Genomic DNA, 19971 nt, shown 5'->3' with positions numbered 1-19971 from the left:
TGCCAGAGACTGAGGGGAACAAAATGGGTGAAGGGGGTCAAAAGGTACAGAATTCCAGTTATAAGTAAGTCCTGGGATGTAGTGCACAGCATGGTGACTACAGTTAATGATACTCTGTACCACATTTGAAAATTGCTAAGAGAATAGATCTTAAAAGATCTCATCACAAGAAAAAAAATTTAAGTTTGTGTGATGATGGATGTTAACTAAACTTATTTTAGTGATCATTTCATGACATATACATTTATCAAATCATTATGTTGTACATCTAAAACTAATACAATGCTATATATGTCAATAATATCTCCGTTTTTTTAAAATACTAGATTTTAACCCAGGAATTATTTTACAGCAGATGGGGAATTAATTATAAACCAGAATGTATATACATACATACATACACACACACACACAATTTTCTTATTGTTATCCTTTCAGTATCTTTCTGGATCATTTATCTAATTTGGGAGAAAGACGAGTTTATCTTTTACGACACAATCTCAGATTTACATAGCACATTTCTTCCAAGAAGTTCAAAGGATTTTGCTCAAAACTTCTCACTAGTTTTGATTGAAACCCCTGGAATCTAGGCAAAAAGCTGATTCCATTACCCCTTTTTTTCATGAAAAATTATTTTGCTTTCTCTTGGTATTTGATGAGAGAAGCAGCTCTTTGATTTTGGGATCTTTTTAAAACTGACTTTGTTCTTTTTAAATCCCAACCGCTCCAGGCATCATTAGCTCCTTTTAATATAAGTTTCAATTTCCTTTTATCCCTTTGAGTATGGGTTCCAATAGCCTCAAAGCAGCACCTTTTAATTGGCCTGGACAAGGTCACCCTTCTAAGAAGAGGAAACCATATCACACATTTTACTAAGTCCATGTGGGTCTTTGAGATCAGAAAGGGATAGTTGCAGGGGGTGGATTCATCCCTCAGCAAATGTTTAGGTGGTATGTGATTTCATTTTCAACATAATTACTTTATAATTACATGTTCTCAGTCTTATCCAACACATTCTTTGCTATAATTAGTTGTTCTTTATTTAAAATTTACTTGTCGTAAAGATTTTTCATCCTTTTCTTTTCTTATTTAGCCAATGGCTGAGGGAAATAATTGCTAGAATATGCAAGGCAACATGTGTGTGTGGCAGGGAATGCATCAAGGTGGGAGAATACATTAGGTGTTCTTGTATCATTTCCTAAAAAACATATGACTGATAAGTCTGTACAGGAGAGTGTCATTAAAAATTTTTACATACAAGGAAACCAATGTTTTTAATCAAAGAAATCTTTTTGAGGGAAACCTACTCTACTAGTCTATAATTTCACTTTCTTCTAGTGTTACAAAACTAACCTAGATCTGGAGTGGGTACCTAAAATCCTGCAGTGGAGGAGGAAAGTAGTAAACCTTTCAAGGCAATCTGCAAGAATTCATAGAAACTTGACTCCATCAAGGCAGCAATATGCTGGAGGGTAAGGTTGGGGGTGGAGAGCTGCTAAGAAAACCACTCCTAGTCTTTGCAGGGTTAGCCATCCTCTTCAAAGAATCACTGGCAAAAAGAAATACTCTATAATATTTCATCTTTTGTTTTTAAGACACTTTTAAGAAGTTCCAATATATGGTACACCTCAGGAGTCATTACTCAAACACTTAGAACAGTTAAACACTGTTATTTCTACACACTTCATGTCCGATAAATAGATCATGGATAAATATTACTGTTAAAAACGGCATAGCAGAAAGACGCTACAATACACCAAATGAAAAATCAAAGTCCACCGCTTTCTTTTTTCCTATAGTATTGCTTGAGAAAAAATAAATCGATGAGTTGATTTCTTTACAAACTTTCCAGAATCAAGTTCTTTGGTTTCCCCTTCTTTTGAAGAATTGGGTGAAATCCTAAGTTTAGCATATCTAATAGAAGTAGACCATTAAGAGCAAGGTAAGCGGTTGTCATTCCGTTTTGTGTGTTCTGTGTTAGATGTCAGCCGTCTGCGAACAATGCGGACAATGTGAAACACAATCAAGGAAGAGGGTCCTCGATTCTAGATTATGACATAGGAATAACAGGTGAAGGAATTAAAGACTAATCTGAAAAGGAGAAGACCTGGAAGGGCAGTGCTAACTGTCCTAAAAAGGTTGGAAGGCAGGGGTCCAAGCGGAGGCTGGTTGACCACGTTAGGGGACCGCTTTACACATGAGAAAAGAACTGAACTGCATGGATTTTCAGATCCCTTCTACACTGAAGTTCTATGAAAATGCCTACCTTAGGGAGAAATAATTTGAAGCCACAAAATTTAGTACAACCAAATAATTCAAATATTAATGATTTGAAAGATCTAGGACTGTGGAGTTTATCTTGTATGTCTTCGTGTGGGTTTTCCTAGTACAAAGCTAAGAAAAGATTTACTTTATTTCATTAGAAGAGGCTGTATGTTAAACCAGTCTAGTTCACTTAGACAAAAATAAAAAACAAAACAAACAGAAAACCAAAGTCCTTTAAAGGATGCTCCACCAAGACTGTTTATCTATAGTCATTTATTTAAATAGGCTCTTTTGAAATTTCTGTGTGGGTTGTACTGGGTGGATAGATACAGCCCTGCTACAGCCATCATGTCACCCAGTTGGAATGTGGAGAACTCCACTTCACCCAAGGAACCTTTGGTGACTCTCCTTTCATGGCCTCCATGAGCAGTAGAGACATTAAATGAGGTCTGAGTCATAGGAGGCATCCTCTGGGGCTGTTCAGAGGCAGTGAGTCAAATTCCAGGCTAATAACCTGTGGGGAGGGAATGGAGAGAGAGACAGCAGGAAGGAAGGTGCTTCTTCAGACAACTACCTCTTTTCTGGTGCTGGTATTTGTAAAGTCTGCCATAAAGAGAAGTAGCCGAACTCATCTTAATTGACTTTTACTCTGTGGCTGATCTCAACATGATGTTATGGAAACAACTTCATATTATTCAGTTTAGGCAAAAGACTTGTAAAAGAGAGATAGAATGGTGCTAAATATACATACAGACTTTGGAGTCAAAGAGCCAGGGTTCAAGTTCTGACTTTCTAATCTCTACCAGTGTGAACTGGAGCAAGTAAGTTACTTAACCTCTCTAGGCCTATATTTAGTCAACTATAAAATGGGCCTAGGAATAGTTGCTGGCTCATAGTGAGTACTAGATAAATGTTAAGCTTCTGTTATTTTCACAGAAACAGAGAACAGTCCCACTGGAGCTTGCTTCTTCAGTCCTGTCCAAGACACAAAAGGAACAAAAGTGGCATTGAGGTAAGAATCTAGGTCACATCAAACTTGTTGCTCTACTGATTGAAAGAGAGCATGACTCCAGACTGGGTCATGTTGAAAATGAAAGTGAATCCTATACAAGTTTTAAAGGAGATAAAACTGTATGTCCTGATATACAAAGATGACCAAAATATAGTTAATGAAAAAGCGTGTTATAAGACAGTATGATCACCTTAGGAAAAAAATGATCATTATTAATTTAAATGATGATAATATGTCAATATATATAAAAAATCTGGAGATAATGGATAATGATTTGGGGGCAAGTGGGATTGCATGGGACACTCACTCTACATCTGTTATTTCTGTAATATTTGAATTTTATAATGAATATTATTAACTTTTTAATTAGGAAAATCAATGTTTAAAAAGAAAAAGCATGTTATCCTATTACAGATTTTAAATTTTACTGTATACTGATCACCTTATACTGGAGTAGGGTATTAGTAATGATGATAGATAAGCTGGTGCAGGAAATGTTTCCTTATTCTCCTTTCAAAATGATGATAACACATATCAAATTTTAGAAGCTCTTTCATCATACAAATCCTCCCGTGAACCTGTCAAAGATGGTATTAGCGGTTAGGACTTTGAACCGTGCAGCCATACATCCTGGTTTGATCCCGACTCCACATCTTACTAACTGAATGACTTTAGGTAAGTTTCTTAATCTCTGTGCCTCAGTTAATTTATCTGTCGAATGGGGCTAATATTAGTACTCAAGAGGTGTTGTGAGGATGAATTGGGGTACTACATGTAGTATGCTTAGAACAGTGACTGGCGTATAGTAAGCACCAAATAAAACATTTAGCCATCATTATTTTAATCCTCATTTAGAGAAAACTATGGATACATTTATCTTAAAACAAAACCAAAAAACCCCAGAATCCTGACATTCATTCTTACTGCTGCCTCTCTAAGACCAGAATCTTATCACTTAATTCATAGGTTGTTGCTGTTCCTTCCTACTCAGGCTCCTTGCCTCAGGCACCTCATGCTCCACCCTTTCTTGTCTGGCGCTACTGGATTCGGCTCGTTTAAGGTTTCCCTTTATCTCTTACAGCTTGGCTTAAATGGCTTCAGTGGTTTCTCATCATCGAATTAAAACTTCATGCATTTTCTTTTGTTCCTTCACACACTGGCCTCATCCTACTTTTCTTACATGTGACACAGTGTTTTAAACACAAACACTTTGCTTCAGCCACACTGGTCCACACATTGTTCCCAAGTCTGAGCAGCCCCCCAAATCTGAGCCTTTGCCTCAGATGACTGACCACACCCCCCACCCCGCCTCCTTAACCCCATCATCTCAAGATCCCAATGAGTGGTACTATATTCGAGAAAGCTGCCGACTTCTTAAATCTATGTTACCTCTATTTGGAATTCCTAGAGCATCTAAAATCCTCACCTAAGCTCTCATCTGAGATTCAATTATAGTCACTGAGCATTTAGTGATATAGTCAACAAGCATTTATTGATTGGGTTTTGGAATTCAGAAGTGAAGAAGACAAAGTCCCTGTCCTCATTGAGCCCATGTTTTATTAGAGGTGATAGAAAGTAAACCACTAATTACTTGGCCATGGCTGGTCCTGTGCTTGGTCAGAGGCACATTACAAGTCCCAGTGGTGGTGCAAAGACAGAAACAATCACAAAGTAATGAATCAACGTCAAGGGCATGAAGTGGTGGCTTATTTTCCTTCTTCCAAACAAATTTGCCCTTCCTCTGGCTGATCAAAAACATGGAGCTGGATCTGAAATATTTTAAGATCCTGTCCTACTTAAACTTTCAAAATGGCAGGCTCTGACCAATTTGTCTTCTCCAGCACCAGCCTCTCCCTGGTGTATATTTCCTTCTTCCTTTCTACTTAGTTCACCGCTATATGCCAATTTATTTGTTAAAAACCAACTGGTTAGTATAATAATTTAATTCAGCATTTGGCTTGAGGCCAATACATTGAGGGCATTCAATAAATAATGGTGCCTGGTGTGCTTTCCCCAGATCCTGGCTACATATGTTTAAGATGAAGCTGAGATCCTAGGAGGCAATCTCAAGAGAGTAGGTGAGGAGTGGTGGAGTTCTGGAGACCACAGAGGCAAATTTGCTCTGACTGCCTGACTCAGAGATTACATACACCTGTGTTGGGCTAGCTGCAGTGAAGCCTATGATATACAAATGTTACTCTCCTGAGTTGGTTAGGGTGTGACCTTCTTACTGACATGATTTTCCAGATTCGGTCTGGGTAAAAGTACAAAAAGGCTTCCTCCCTGTGGGCACACAGGCCTTCATTAAGGAAATTCTCCTTCCTGTGAGTAGGTGGTTCCGGGATGGGTGAGGCAGGAGTCTTGGATTGTAAGAGCAAAGAGAAGATAGGGAATCCTTAAAATACAATTTCATAGACAGCATGTGTCCACCTATTCATCAATCCATTCATTCATCTTATCTAACTACCATGGGATAGGCAGTGAGGCTACAAAGGTGAATATTATAGGACCTGGCTCATGGGAGATACTTAACAAATATTTACTAAATTAATGATTCAAGTTTGTGCATTAGCTTTACTTTGATTATCACTTCCTATTGGAGGACATTTTGTACTTTCTTATGACAGATATTATCTAGCATAGTTCAGCCCACAGTTAACAGAGGTAGCACAGCCCGCAGAAAAAAGAATACTCGAGCATATTTCCTACATTCTTTGACTTAGATCACAGATTTCCTCATTTTCAACCTTCTTTCCTGCTGTCTTCTCCAAGTCTCCATTTATGTATCTGTTTGATTTCTCCTGGCTTCTGAATGATAATTCAAATACGGATTGCTTTCAGGCAACACTGGCAGTTTCAATTTAGCCTCTAGCTCTCTCTTCTAAGCTGATTGTCAGACAGCAAGGGGCTGGAGAGAAGTCAAGGGAGTTGGCTCCCAGTTCTTGCTGGATCACCTGGCTTTGGGGCAATTTGGCTTGCCCAGCTGCATCTCTCATTCTCCCTCCGTACAATGGCAGTGATGCCAACTGGCCCAGAGATAGAGCAAGGACTGATGAGCTCATAGCTGGAAAGGATTATTGTATCCAAGAACAAAGCAATATTATGAGGTGAAATTCTGATTTTATGGTCCATCAATACCAAGCCTCATACTGTTTCTGGCTTTTCTGCTTCTGTGATTTTGGCATATTACTTCCAAGGAAGAGGGCTGAATAATTAGCATGACTCGTCTGCTCAAGCATAGACTCCCATATATAGAGTGAATTTGGCACAAATAAGAACACCCGGTTGTAGCTGGCTGCTAATCAAACACAGCCAGCAGGTGAGTATGAAGAACACCTGGTTTGGAGAAGCGCTTCTGAGGCAGGAGAGCATTTTTAAAGTGTCACTCAAAGCTAGATTCAATTAAACTACAAGTTTGAAAAGAAATCATGTTACAAAAATGAGAAACTCATCTTTATGCTTAAGGATGCAGAAACTTTGCAGATTACGACTACCAAAAAAGAAGAAAGAAATCACACACACACATGCACACCCCCCCACACACATACGATGGCAAAGCATTATCTTTTTCCTCTTACAAGGTTTACAAAAATTTCTTTGAGCATAAATTGTGGAGGTCCCTCGGGATGGAAACTCCCCTTTATATTTGCTTGTAATAATCCAGCAGCTGACAAATATGTTAGTAATGTATACAAAAGACCAGCTAAAATCCAAAACAAATACTATGCTCATAAGCAGAATGGAAAATGGCAAAAATCAATGAAAACTATGGATAATCATGACTGTTCTTCTATTTTAATTTTCAAACATAAGAATGAAAAAGCAGATATTGTTCGTATTTAAAAAGAAATAACTTGCCAGAAATAGGATTCTCTTAGAGAAAATGCTGTCTAACCTAAGATCGGCCCCAACATCACTAGAAGATGCATTTAACATCCATTTCATGCTTGTGTGCCATGCGAGCACTTTCAGTTTACCTAATGGAGGAAGTAGGAGTAATGAATGCTATGTCATTGCCTTCATAGTTGTCACTTTCTCTCCAAAAGCCCTCCTGCAGAAATACTGGCTAATAGGAAACACAGGCCAATGCCGCCTCCACTTACGGATTTTGTAGCCTTCTTGAGTTTTGAGTCCCGAGCCTGGGGAGAATCAAAGCCAGGCAGCCGCCTTTGCTTAGCACCATATTTGAACTGGGCCGGCAACAAGACTGTTGCAGGAGAGGAGGGCGGCCCAGAGGGAAGAGGAAGAGGCTCTTACTCATCATCCACTCAGAGCTGGCACCGGTTATAAAAACAACAGAACTCTCCCATGCAGGAGCACCTCCCAGCCACCTTGCCTCATCACCAATTTGCAGTAATGGGCTCTGCTATGGGCATAAAAGGGAAGGGTGCTGGGCGTAGGGAAAAGGCCACCAAGGCAGAAAACAAACAAGAGCTCCCGAGCACCCAGAGAAGCATTCATTTCAGGGAGGGGGCGTGCTTTGTATTGAGGGGTTCCTCAACAAAATGCATATCCCTCAAGAGGAGGGATCATGGAGTTAATTATACCAGATTTGTTAGGTACTCAGTAAATGACAACAGGCTTCTGATTGGAGTTATTTAGAACGTCTCCCTAAACCCCTACACACAATTGGTGGGAATTTAAATTGGTGTAGTCACTATGGAAAACAGTCTGGAGGTTCCTCAGAAAATTAAGAATAGAACTTCCATATGACCCAGCAATTCCTCTTCTGGGTAGGTATCTGAAAAACTTGAAGACACTTATTTGTAAAAATATATGTACCCCTATGTTCATTATAGCATTATTTATAATAGCCAAGACATGGAAACAACCTAAATATCCTTTGATGGATGACTGGATAAAGAAGGTGGATTGATTTTGAGAGTATCAAGCTAAGTGAAATAAGTCAGATGCAAAAGGACAAGAACCATATGATTTCTCTCATATGTAGGACTTAAAACAAAAAGTAACAAACTAACAAAACAAACAAAAACAAACTAAAATATTCAAACAACAGAATGGTAGTTACTAGAGAGGATGGAGGATCGGGGTGGATGAAAAGGAGAAAGGAGGTCAAATATATGGTGAAGGAAGGAGACTAGACTTTGGGTGGTAAACACACAATAGAATATGCAGATGTCATATTAGAATATTGTGTACCTGAAAATTATATAATGTTGTTAACCAATGTTGCCTCAATAAATTTAATTCCTGTCTGATCTCGGAAGCTAAGCAGGGTCGGGCCTGGTTAGTACTTGAATGGGAGACCACCTAGGAAGACCAGATGTTGTAGGCATAAAAAAAATATATATATATATATAAATTAATTAATTAATTTAATTGAAAGAAAAGAACGTCTCACTATAACTAGAACCAGTTACATACTTCGGGTTGCCAACCAAAGGTGTTGGCAATTCTTTGGGTCCCTAGTTAAGGTAGTTTCTGAGACCCCTCAAAGATCTGGCTTCTGGCTACTAGAAGGGTATTGCCTTACAAATATATGTGTGGGATGACAATTTTTTCTCCCTCTCTCTCTTCCCTCCCTCCCCCCACTCTAGGCCCACTTCATTTTCTAAAGAGGCAGGGCTTATAGGTGGGTCCATGGGAGTTCTGGGTTGTCTATATCGTTCATGACTTAATACCCCTTCCTCCCCATGAGGTTAGGTCATTTTTAGAGTTGGCAAAACCTTTAGAGTCTTCAGAAGTAGTAAACACACGTGTCTCTTGATTTGATCTGTGGAAGACTCATTCCCTAGGGTCAGACTGCAGGGGAAGCACAGATTAGAAGGGATCGTTTCATTTATGTCTTTTTGAATTTATTTATTTTTTTTAAAAAAAAATCAGCTATTGTTGCCTTATTCCTTAAGGTAATTTTAAAGCTGTGCAGATGAAGACTCAGAAGAAAATGAGAAGGGAGGGTTTTCACAGATGACTCCTGCTATTTAAACTGTCGAACCCACTTGGTCTGGTCCCATTGAATGTTAGATAATTAATCTTAAACTAGGTCCTCTGAAAGAAAATTTTGACTAAAAATATTTTTAATTTGTTTAAATTAACACTTACGCCCAGAGGATAAAGGCAACCCATGTACTGAAAATAACTAACAACCAATAAACCAATCATCTAAAATCTCTTAAAAATTGTCTAATATTGCATATTTATTTAAAAGGGTAAATATAAATATGCAATATCAGACAGTTCATTTTTGAAGTGTCTATACATTCAGTGCTATTAAAAAAATTAGAATGGACAAAAGTAGAGATTGAAGTCTCCTGTTGACTTACCCAACAGGCTTGGCAAAAGCTTTCTTTGACCTCCTCATGAAGACAGCCTCCTAGGTGTCCAGCTCCTAGTCTCTCTGCCCAAATTCCAATCCCAGTGCGTGTTGAGTGGCATTGCCTAGTTCCCTTGAGCTATCCAGATGCCACTCATTGCAGAGATTCAGAGTCATTAAATCTTGCCAGACCTGACCTGGAGACCTGGGTGGAGAAAGGCATTGTAGAAGAGGCGCTGACCCAGAACCTTGCACACTCCCTCAACACACATGGACTTAGCCCAGCTCCGGTTCTTGGCTTTGACTCATGAGCCTAGGCCTACTGATGAGGGTGTTTCCCTAATGCAAGCAATTGAAAGAGTTTTGTCTCACTTCTCACCGAGGATATTCCCACAACTTCTGAAGCTTGGCTTCATCCTTACAACACATAGATTTGTCATTCGGGGTAGAATTTTCTTTCCTCGTTTGTTTCTCCTTTAGCAAAGCTCTCACTACCTAGAGGAGCCAGTGACTGTGGGGCTGCCATCAGCTTCTAAAGCTTCTATACACCTGGGCATAACCTTCTACTCAAAATAATATCACTATATGAAGAGGCTAAAAGGAGAAAGGAAACATTGAATTTCATACAAGAAAAAGAGAAAAAGAGCCTGAGTTATTCAGAATAGTCTCCCTTTTCTGAGACCTTTCTTTCCCCTATACATAATGATTCTTCTGTTGTCCTCAGTTTTTGCTACCAACGTTCCATTTCTGATTATATTTCCAGGGTGAGGCCAATCCCTCAATCCTTATGTTTTCATTAAACCTAGGAAAACCAATGCAAAACAGAGGCTTTTCCTACTGCATCTGCAAGTGTTTTAGTTCAACCCCTCCAAGCCCATCTTTCCATGACATAGCATGCCCATTCAGAAAAGTACTGTGATGTTTTCCTTTATTTTTTTGAAAAATCCCAGTTACTTAAATAAAAGTGTATATTATAGAACTATCTTTTCTCCCATCCAGGAATGAATTGAAAAACCATAATTCTTGGGACATTATAGGCAAATAGTATTGCTAGGCACATTAGGAAAAGTGACTTAAAGTTAGTAACTTCAGGGATGAAGTAAAAGGCTCCTCTGAGTCCCTATACTTTATATGAAAGTAGCTACACAGGATGTCCGTTAACTACCAAGTTGTTTCTCCTTGGGTTCCTAATGGTTGGAGTATTTGTTAAACAGATAGGGATGTGTATATGTTTTTGTATCGTGAAGTCTACCAAATGATTTTAAAATAATTGGATGTTCCTTCAAATATTTATCATATGGCAGTTAAATAAAGAACATCTTAAAATTCCAGAATTTCTACAGAAAAAAAACTCTAATAAAATAAAGGGATATCAATTATACATTCTGCCCATTTATGAAATATATTCAGGGCAAGAAGAGTTCCCAGGATTCATTTTGAGGAATTGGACTTTGCAGCATAAGAACTGGATAGTCTCAATTCTTAGTTATAAATAGTCTATAACCAGGGGAGTCACCTAGGATACCAGAAGGATAACTTTCATGTAAGGCACCAGGGCCAACATCTGCCAGTTCTACACAGGGCAATGGTGGGTATCTCTGATGCTGAAATCCAGGATTGATGTGATAGCACAAAACAAATGTCAGGAGCCTCCCTGAGGTTCTGCTTTGCATTTTTGACAAGCCTAAAGATCCAGAGACCTCATACTTTGAGTTGCTCCTGTGGTGAAGAAGCCATGTAGTTTTTTTGAGTACTGAAGGTTACTCTGGTCCAAGGAAATGAAGAGTATATGGAGGGCAAAGATTTTTGAGGAATTCCCAGCAGTAACTCTGATGAAAATCTAAGGGGGGGGGGTACCCTTAGGAAAATATTGTTCCATTTCTCCAGAGGTCTCTTAGACCTGGTCTAGGCAGGATGGAAGTCGTTTGGAAGAATCATAGCACCTTGAGTTCCACATTTCTAGAATTCCAGAGCCTGGATTATAGGTCTGACTGTCTCTGCATCAAGCTATAGAAATGAATGTTTTCATCAAGAAATTGAAGTCACCATTTCCTTTGTGAACAGCAGTCAGACCCCAAAAGGAAGAGGAACGTAGTAGGTCCCCTTGGAGAAGAGACTGCACTTTCTGTCACTAAAAGGAAGATTGTTATCTCAGAAATGTGGTTGATCAGTGAGTGATCCCCAAATTAGCAGAAGCCGGGGCTACTATGTAATGACCATATTGATGAGAAGATAGTCAGAAGTAGGTTGGCCAAGATGGTCCAGTGAGGACCCTCTTCTCCCTTCAGCTGGATCGCTTTAAAGATATTTAATTTTTAGTCTTCCAGGCCTAGTGACAGGTAACTTTGAAGACAGAAATTATTATGATTAGAATATCAGCTCAGTAAGGATACAGGTTTTTGTCTGACCCCATTCCCTTGCTGTATCCTCAACATTTAGAATGGTGCCTAACACATAGTAGGTGCTCAATCAATATTTGTAGAGTGAATATAAGGATGCTATTGCTGGAACTAATGGATGATCAAGCCTGTTTTTTGGAAAGGGTGTGGAATTGTCACAAAAAGAATCTTAAAGGAAACATGGCCTATCAATTCTTTTGTTGTAGTGCATGAATGTATACATGTTACCATAGTTCAGTACATTTCTATATACAAGTCATATAAACATTTTTCCTGCTTATATAATACGCAATTTTTTTTTAACTTGGAAAATAACAAAGTCAGCCTTTGAAGAACAAGTTAACACTCATACATAAAATATGGTTGGAAATTGTCTTTAATAATTTTGGAATTTGAAGATGCTTTCTCTTTTGGCAACACTGCAGATGAAGAGCTTAGAATTTGATAAATTATCAACCTAATGAGGCTTCTAACTCTTCTAGCCAGTCATTAGCTGCCAGGAAATGATCGTTGTTACTTAATTATAAGATGAAACTAAACATTGAGAAATGTTGAAAGTGATCTGATTGGCCAATATTCCAAAGACTAATTCCACAGGCATGCCCTCTACATACCAATTAAAGCTGCGTCACCCATAATAAAATGCTGCATGCCGTTGTCTGTGTTCTATGTTGTTATTTTCACATCAGAACAACAAGAACAATTCCAGTCTAGGGCACTTCCTGGGCACCAATGAGTGCTAGGTTTTTCTAACCTAAAGATAACAAAAGCAACCAGCCTTAAAGATAACAAAAGCAACCAACCATTGGTTTTAATAGCTTTCAGGGAGAAAAAAACCAAAAAGGTAATCAAAAGGAAAATGTATGAGCATGACATTTTATTTTGATTTTGAGGAGCAATTCATTAACAGGGTAAAAACGGGAATTGTTGAGTGATGCATAGGATTAGCATTCTATAAGTGCAGGTTCTTACATAAATTAAGAAAAAAACCACACCATTAAGTAGAGGTTTCCAGAATATATTTTTCATTTCTAGCTCAATGCATTATAACTTTTATGTGATTTTATGCCAACACTGGTTTTGTCAAATGTCATCTGCTTTTCCTTTTTGGAGTCTCCTTTCTATACCTCAAGAATAAGGATGTTGGTTGAACAGCAGGAGCCCGGAGCTCCTGGGTTTCAGACTTCCTGGGATTCAATTCCTAACTGCCATTTAAACGCAGATTTTGTTATTTGGGTGAGAAGAAAAGGAGACACATAAAATTAAAAATTTTGCTGAAATACAAGTATTTCCCGACTTAAATTTAACTTGTGTTGCAAAATTTCAATTACAAATTAATTACCTGGATTTTAGAGGAGACCATGTGACCTCAAAAACGTGACCTTAAAAAGGGATTCTAACAGCCTCTATCATTTGAGGTAAGGATGAAATGAGCTAATCACCTCTCAACAGCACACTAAGTGCTCGCTCCATAAATACTGGTTTTTAGTATTTTTGCCTTTTGTCTTACTTGAGTACTGCTGTAGGAAACAGATCCGACAAACTAATGTCAAAGAATGATCAAGAGCTGCATGTATGAACATCAGAGTGACTCCATGAAAGCTTAATACTCCCCAAGTAGACACAGTAGATCAAAATTTCTAGGAAGGTATACTAGTTTTAATTCACCATTCTAAAACTTAAGATTAAGAGTCTTTCTAGCAATACTGGTTACAGTCTTACTTCATTACCAAATCCCCAGCTAAATATGGTGATAGAAACCACAAATGTGAATAAATTGTCTGCACTTGTCTCCATTTTATCACCACCTGTTCTCTTTTCCACCCACTGCAGTTCAGCTTTCATCCCTATCATTCCCTTTCAATTGCTTATATCAAAGTCACTATCATTCTATATCTTGCCAAGGTCAATGATCATGAGGTGAGTGATCATCTCATGAGATCCTTCAGCAACAGCATTCATCACAGCTGACATATTCTCTCCTTTAAAAAACACTTTCTTTTCTTGACTCCCACAACACCACACCTTCCTGAGTTTTGCCTTCCTCTTTCAACTCACTGATAGTTTTTTCTCCTTTGCCTTTCTGGATCCTCATCCTCCAAGGTTGATGTGCCCCAGGGCTTGGTGTTCACATCTTTATCTATACTCTCACTGCTGAATGAACCAGGTCCTGTGACCTTAAATACTATTTATATGTTGATGACTCTCAACTTTCTCTAGCTCTGATCTCTCCTTTGGACTTCAAACTCTTATATGCAACTACTTACTCAGATACCTGATTGGTATATCAAACATAATATGTTTGAAATAGAACTCTCACTTCTGCTATTCCCTAGCACCCTCCGCACCTACCCCTGCCCTCCAAACTTGCTGTTCTCCAGTTTTCCCCATCTTAACTGATGGCCCCATTATCCCAACTATACAGCTCAAAACCCAGCAGTCATCGTCATTATTCTTTCCCTTACTCCTTTTATTCAATCCATCAGCAATCAGTTGATGGTATCTCTGAAACCCGTCTCAAATCTCATCAATTCAGTCATCTCCACGCTACCATCCTGCGGATATATAATAGTTTCCTAACTGGTTTTCCTGCTTCTACTCTTGGCCTTATAAACTCTATTCTGCAAAAAGGAATCTCCGTGTTATTCCAAAGAAATAAATTTGGCAATATTGTTCCCTTGCTTAAATCCTCCAATGGCCTCATGATGCACTTAGACTACAATTCAGTTTCTTAATATGGCCTGTGAGGCTCTACATGATGTGGCCCTTGCTTACCTTGTTCATTATGCTTCAGCCATACTGGCTTCCTTTCATTTCTATCAACATCCCCAAAATGTTCCTACCTCGAGGCCCTGCTCTTGATTTTTTCCCTCTGCCTGGAATGCCCCACACCTCCATGTGGAAGGCTACGTCTTATTATTTAGGTTTTCATTCAAAAGTCACCTGATCCTCTCTGAACCTCCTACCTAAAGGAGTCCACCCAATCTCTATCTCATGACCTTGTTCCATTTTCTTCATAGCACTTATTGCTATCTGGAATTATCTACTTCACTAATTGGTTTACTTATTTACTGTCTATGTGCCCCATGAGAATGTAAATTCTATGAAAACTAATACCTCACCTATCTTATTCATTACTGCATTTCCTATGCCTGCCATATAGGAAGTACTCCATAAATATCTGTTGAATGAATGATCTCTAAGTGTAATAGCAGTTTGCAAATTATACATAATGATCCATTAGAACTCAATAGCTAATTTAAATAATTCACCAATAGCTGAGAAAGAGCTGGAACCAGGGGCAAATTGAAGTAGAGTATATGTCTAATTGCAATCCATTGTCAAATAAAAATTATGTTCAATTCTATGTTCCTTTAGCCCTTTCCAGCCTTCTCCAGCTCATCATCAAGAACCATCAAAATCATCATCTGATGGCAGAGTTGCCCACATTCTCTTTCTTCTCCTTCCTCCTCTACTTTCAATTTATTGTGACTTACTGTATGAAAGATATTATTCCTTCTGCATCCCAACTTCCTATAATAAAAAAAAAAAAAATCATGCCCTGATTTATTCAAAACCTGGCTTGAGAAACTCGGATGTCACTTTCTACCTTTCCCTTTGAGAGCGGGTCAGCTGAACTTTACTCTGGCTTTTAACGGTAAGGGCAGCAAGTGCTGCCTAAGTTAACACATAAGAGAGCTCCACTACCTAGACTTTTGCTCTGAAGGAAACAGTGGCAGAAATGATCTTTGACTCGACCCCTATGTTTTCACCTTTCGTATTCCATCTAATGAAATTATAAGTGTTCTAGATTGTGTGAAGAAGGGTACTGAGCTAGAAGGTTTACTCCTGGCTTTGCTATAATCATTTACTATAATTTTGGGCACATTATTTAACTTCCCTGAGCCTCTCTTGTTTATTTTAAGATGAGAAACTTTCATTAGATGACCTCTAGCTCTAACTGTGCATGGTGTGGAAATATTTTGTATCCAGTAAATTCAAAACAAACTAATTGGTGTACCTCGTTATGATTAATGCTGTCCTATGATAGTCAAAAGACAATAGAAGGTGAGGTCAACCTGGCCCACAAGATTGGAATGAGTCTTATGTCATTGGCTGCAGCTTCTAGAGATAGAACTTCCAGAGATTAGTGACTTCCCATGGGACATTTCATGGTTTTAAGTACCATATATGCATTGAAGACTCCCAAAATGTTATCTCCAGCTCAGCTCCCAATCATCAGATTCATATACCCAACTGCCTAGTCAGTACCTTCATCTGTTGTCAATAGGTATATCCAATTTTAAATATGTAAACCTTCTCCCCCAAACCTGTTCACTTTGTCATCTTCCCTATCTCAGTATGTGGCAATTCTATCTACCTGGTGTGGAAGCATAAAACCCGACTCCTTTCTTTCTCTCACTCCACATTTAATCTTCCAGTAGATGCTATTGTTTCAATCTACAAAATAGGTCCAGAATTCAATAGCATCTCACGCATCCTCCACTGTTATTATCCTTGTCCAATTATCATCATCTCTCTCCTGGATTACAGTCATAACCTTCTCACTAAAATTTCTGCTTTCGCCCTTACCTTCCACCTCCAGTCTTTTCAGAGCCAGAGTGATTCTTTTAAAATACGAGTCAAATCATGTCAATCCTCTGCTCAAAGCCCTGCAATATTTCCTCATTTCATTCAAAGAAGAAGCTAAAGTCCTTACAATGGTCTACAAATCCTCATATGATCTACTCCTCCCCAACCACCTATCAATTCTTTGACCTGATCTACTTCTGTTCTTTCTCTCTCACTCTACACCAGCCCCAGTGGCCTCCTTACTATTTCTCATCAAGCATGCTCCTGCCTTAGGGTGTTTGCATAGAAAATTTCCTTTGCTCAGTGTCCCCATGGCTACTTCCCTCTCCTCCTTCAAATGTCACTTCTGCACTGAGGCATACCCTGATCCTCCTATATAAAATTACAACCTGTCCCCCTCCTTCCTACACTAGAATTCCAGACACCCTGCTCCATTTTCTCCCCATGCACTAATCTTCTAATATTCTTTATGATGTAGTTATAGATTATGTTTAATGTTTATTGCTTATACCCCTACCTTGAATATAATCTCAGTAAAGGTAGGGATTTGGGTATGTTTTGTGCATGGCACAAATAGACACTCAATAAATATTTGTTGAGTGAAGTGAAGAATGAGTATCACTATGAACTAGGAATATTCCAATGTCTGCACCCACTGTACCCACTTCCTAAGATTCACTGAGTATTGTCCAAATTCCCTCTTGGTTGATCTCAACCTATCATCAAGAATCTCATGAGGTCCAACCTGCTCACTGAAGCACAGTGGTGCATGACAATCCGTGCTTTCATTGATTTTAAGACCATTTCCACCATTAAACCACGGATTTCAGAAATAGGGAAAAACTCAATGATCTATCATCAATTCAATTGCTAATAGCAAAGGACTTTGCCAAGTACTATTTTAATATAAGATCTAGGCTCCCTTCCTGTACTGCTTTCCTAACATCAACTTTAATTCTACAATTTTTTAATATCTAATCTTCTAAAAAAATTTTAAAACCATTTCTACATTTCTTTGGGTAAATCATACTTATATTTTAAATGCCTTTTCATAGAGATCTGTCAGTCTGCCCATCTATCATAAAGCAGGATTTCTAATTCCAAAGGCCTGTCTGGTAATCCAAAATGAGAAAGGAAGTGGAATCAGTTGAAAGGAGATGCCACAAAGGGGAGGTTGTCCATGTCAAATTACGGTAATTCATTTGGTCCTAATATTTACACCTTCTGTAGGTTGGAGTCAATATCCCATCTACTCAATATTCTTTGTTAATGAAAAGCAGTAGTAAGACTTTTGCAAAACAGAGGAATATATATGCCCTTAAACCTACAATAATCATAGGCTTTGTGGATAATCATAAAAAGATTGCTAATGTCCTTAGCAGTTGACTTTCAGAGAGCTTGAAACAGGCATTCTTCCTAAATCCTTGTCACCTCCATCATCATGAACAGAATACAAACAAAAGAGAAACATATTAAAACAAAAAATAAAAAAAAAACAGTAGAGAACACAACACTAAATAGAATCTCTACACAGTAGACATGTCACTGGCATAACTATAAGAACTAAAATTTAGGTTTTTTTGAAAATATTAGAACCAATTTAGCCAGAAGTCTCTGAGGACATGGCTCTTGGGTCATATCTTATTATGAGGAATAAAACTACAGTTCCAGAGGGTCTGACTCAGGTCCCGAATTTTAGATTGTTTATTAAGCTTTCCATGAACCTTAGGATCTCCCCCTGCACATTGCTTTCCAGAAGCTTCTGAATTTGCCTCCTGGGACTAGTTAGGAAGTCAGGAGAAAGTCTGAGAAAAATATTAGAGAAAAAGCCCATGCTAGTATCCCCCCAAGTGGTGTGATTCTAACAAATACTATAATATGGGTGAACATGGCCTACGTACCATGATGTGTCTATAGAATTCTGGGAAACACAATCATAGACTCATCTGCCTGGTAATTGCTAATTATTTTAGCTTTAGGGGTAGAATCCCAATAGTTTGAATTAAAATCTCAAAGTTCTTCTGTCTATGGTCACAAATTCAAGAACAATGAGACAATGCTGCTGTTGGTGACCTATACAAAGGATAGTATTCTACAATGATATGTATAACACCCAATGCCTGAGAAAACAATGACACTTTTATCATTAAGGAAAAACATACAGTAGAGAATAGGAGCTTTGGGGCAGACCAACCAAATTTTAATTCTCAGATCTACCACTTACTATGTGATTCTGATCAAGGCATTTCACCTCTCTGAGCCGCAATTTCTTCATCTGTAAAGAGGGACAATACCAGCTACTTATCAGTTTTGTTGTGATGATCAGAGATGATGTAGCTAAAATGCCTGGCATTGACTGCACAAAGATAGCTACTTTAGGTAATTCTACCCATGTTAAAATAAGATTATATTTCTTAATTCTAGCATTGTCTTAATTGCAATTTCTTAACCACAAGCACTGTTATTGGAAACTTTTATTGTTGGTGCAACTTGGAGATGAATGGTAAGTAGTATTTGAGACAGACGGTGGGTATGTATATTGAAGAAGGAATAGTTTAAGAAAAAATGGTTTTAAGTCACCCTTTCAATGGAAATGTGGCTGCAAGCAGCATTTGTGAAACTCAACCAATTTTATTAAGTGCCAACAATTAATGTTCAAGCAAGTAGGATTACCTTTAATGTAGCAGATGATCCTCTCCTAAACTCACTAAAGGTAAGAAGCAAGTTTTAAAATAACCTCAATTTAGAGAAAGAAAGTTCCACAGTCAATTTTTATCATCAGAAGTATTGTTAACTTGGAGGGAATGCTTTTTCTTTTCTTTGATTTCCTAGCCATGCATGTTCCATGATTCAGGGTTAGCCTGAAGAAACAGCCCTAAGTGCTTCCTCATCACAACTCTTTTGTGTTTCAACTTGAGATCTATATAACTAACACATCTCTATCCTCAAACCATAAAGAACTGACTCCTGCAGAGTTTCAAAACACCCCAGGGCACAGTTGCTTAGAGTCTAAAGAGGAAGACAAGTAAGTTTACAATGGATATGGTTGGTTATAGGGGTAAACAGAGATATAATATTATGAGAATAATCACCAGCCTTTAGGGAGAGGAAGACAAGCATTCTAAAGAAGTAACAAGTGCCAAGGCAGGAGGAGGCGAGAAAGCATGGTGTGCTAAGACACTGGAAGAGGCTCAAGTGATTGGAGTGAGGAGGAGAGGAAGCAGGCCCTGGTCAGGTATAGGACTGGAGAGAAAATCCTTGTATATTGTGTACAAATCTTGACTTTATCTTGAAGACAATGTGGAATAATTAGGGCTTTAAGTAATTCAAGAAAGTACAGATAGAGGGTGAGGGAGGGAATTCGGGGTGGGGGGCGGAGAGAGAGAGAGGTAGAAGAAGAGAGGAAGGGAGGGTAGGAGGGAGGGAGG

At 38.5% G+C, this 19971-nt stretch overlaps 1 protein-coding gene across 5 annotated transcripts in view; it reads right to left on the bottom strand.

The window, feature by feature from the left end:
* Positions 1 to 19971, bottom strand: part of SHROOM3 (shroom family member 3) — a 163705-nt gene that overhangs the window by 110427 nt on the left and 33307 nt on the right. For 2 of the 5 annotated variants that reach the window (XM_011360572.2, XM_023530881.1), the window contains exon 1: positions 7381 to 7518. The exons of 2 other annotated variants lie outside the window; for them this stretch is intronic. In XM_011360572.2, coding sequence (XP_011358874.1) covers positions 7381 to 7460 — 80 coding nt within the window. In that variant the 5' untranslated portion in view covers positions 7461 to 7518. Of the gene's footprint in view, positions 1 to 7380; positions 7519 to 9561; positions 9757 to 19971 lie in introns of those variants that run through there. One more of the 5 variants, XM_011360573.2, reaches the window with a different exon arrangement.

This window comes from Pteropus vampyrus, unplaced genomic scaffold (assembly GCF_000151845.1).
Source record: "Pteropus vampyrus isolate Shadow unplaced genomic scaffold, Pvam_2.0 Scaffold56, whole genome shotgun sequence".
Classification (NCBI taxonomy): domain Eukaryota; kingdom Metazoa; phylum Chordata; class Mammalia; order Chiroptera; family Pteropodidae; genus Pteropus; species Pteropus vampyrus.
This window is presented reverse-complemented; position numbering and strand designations above follow the sequence as displayed.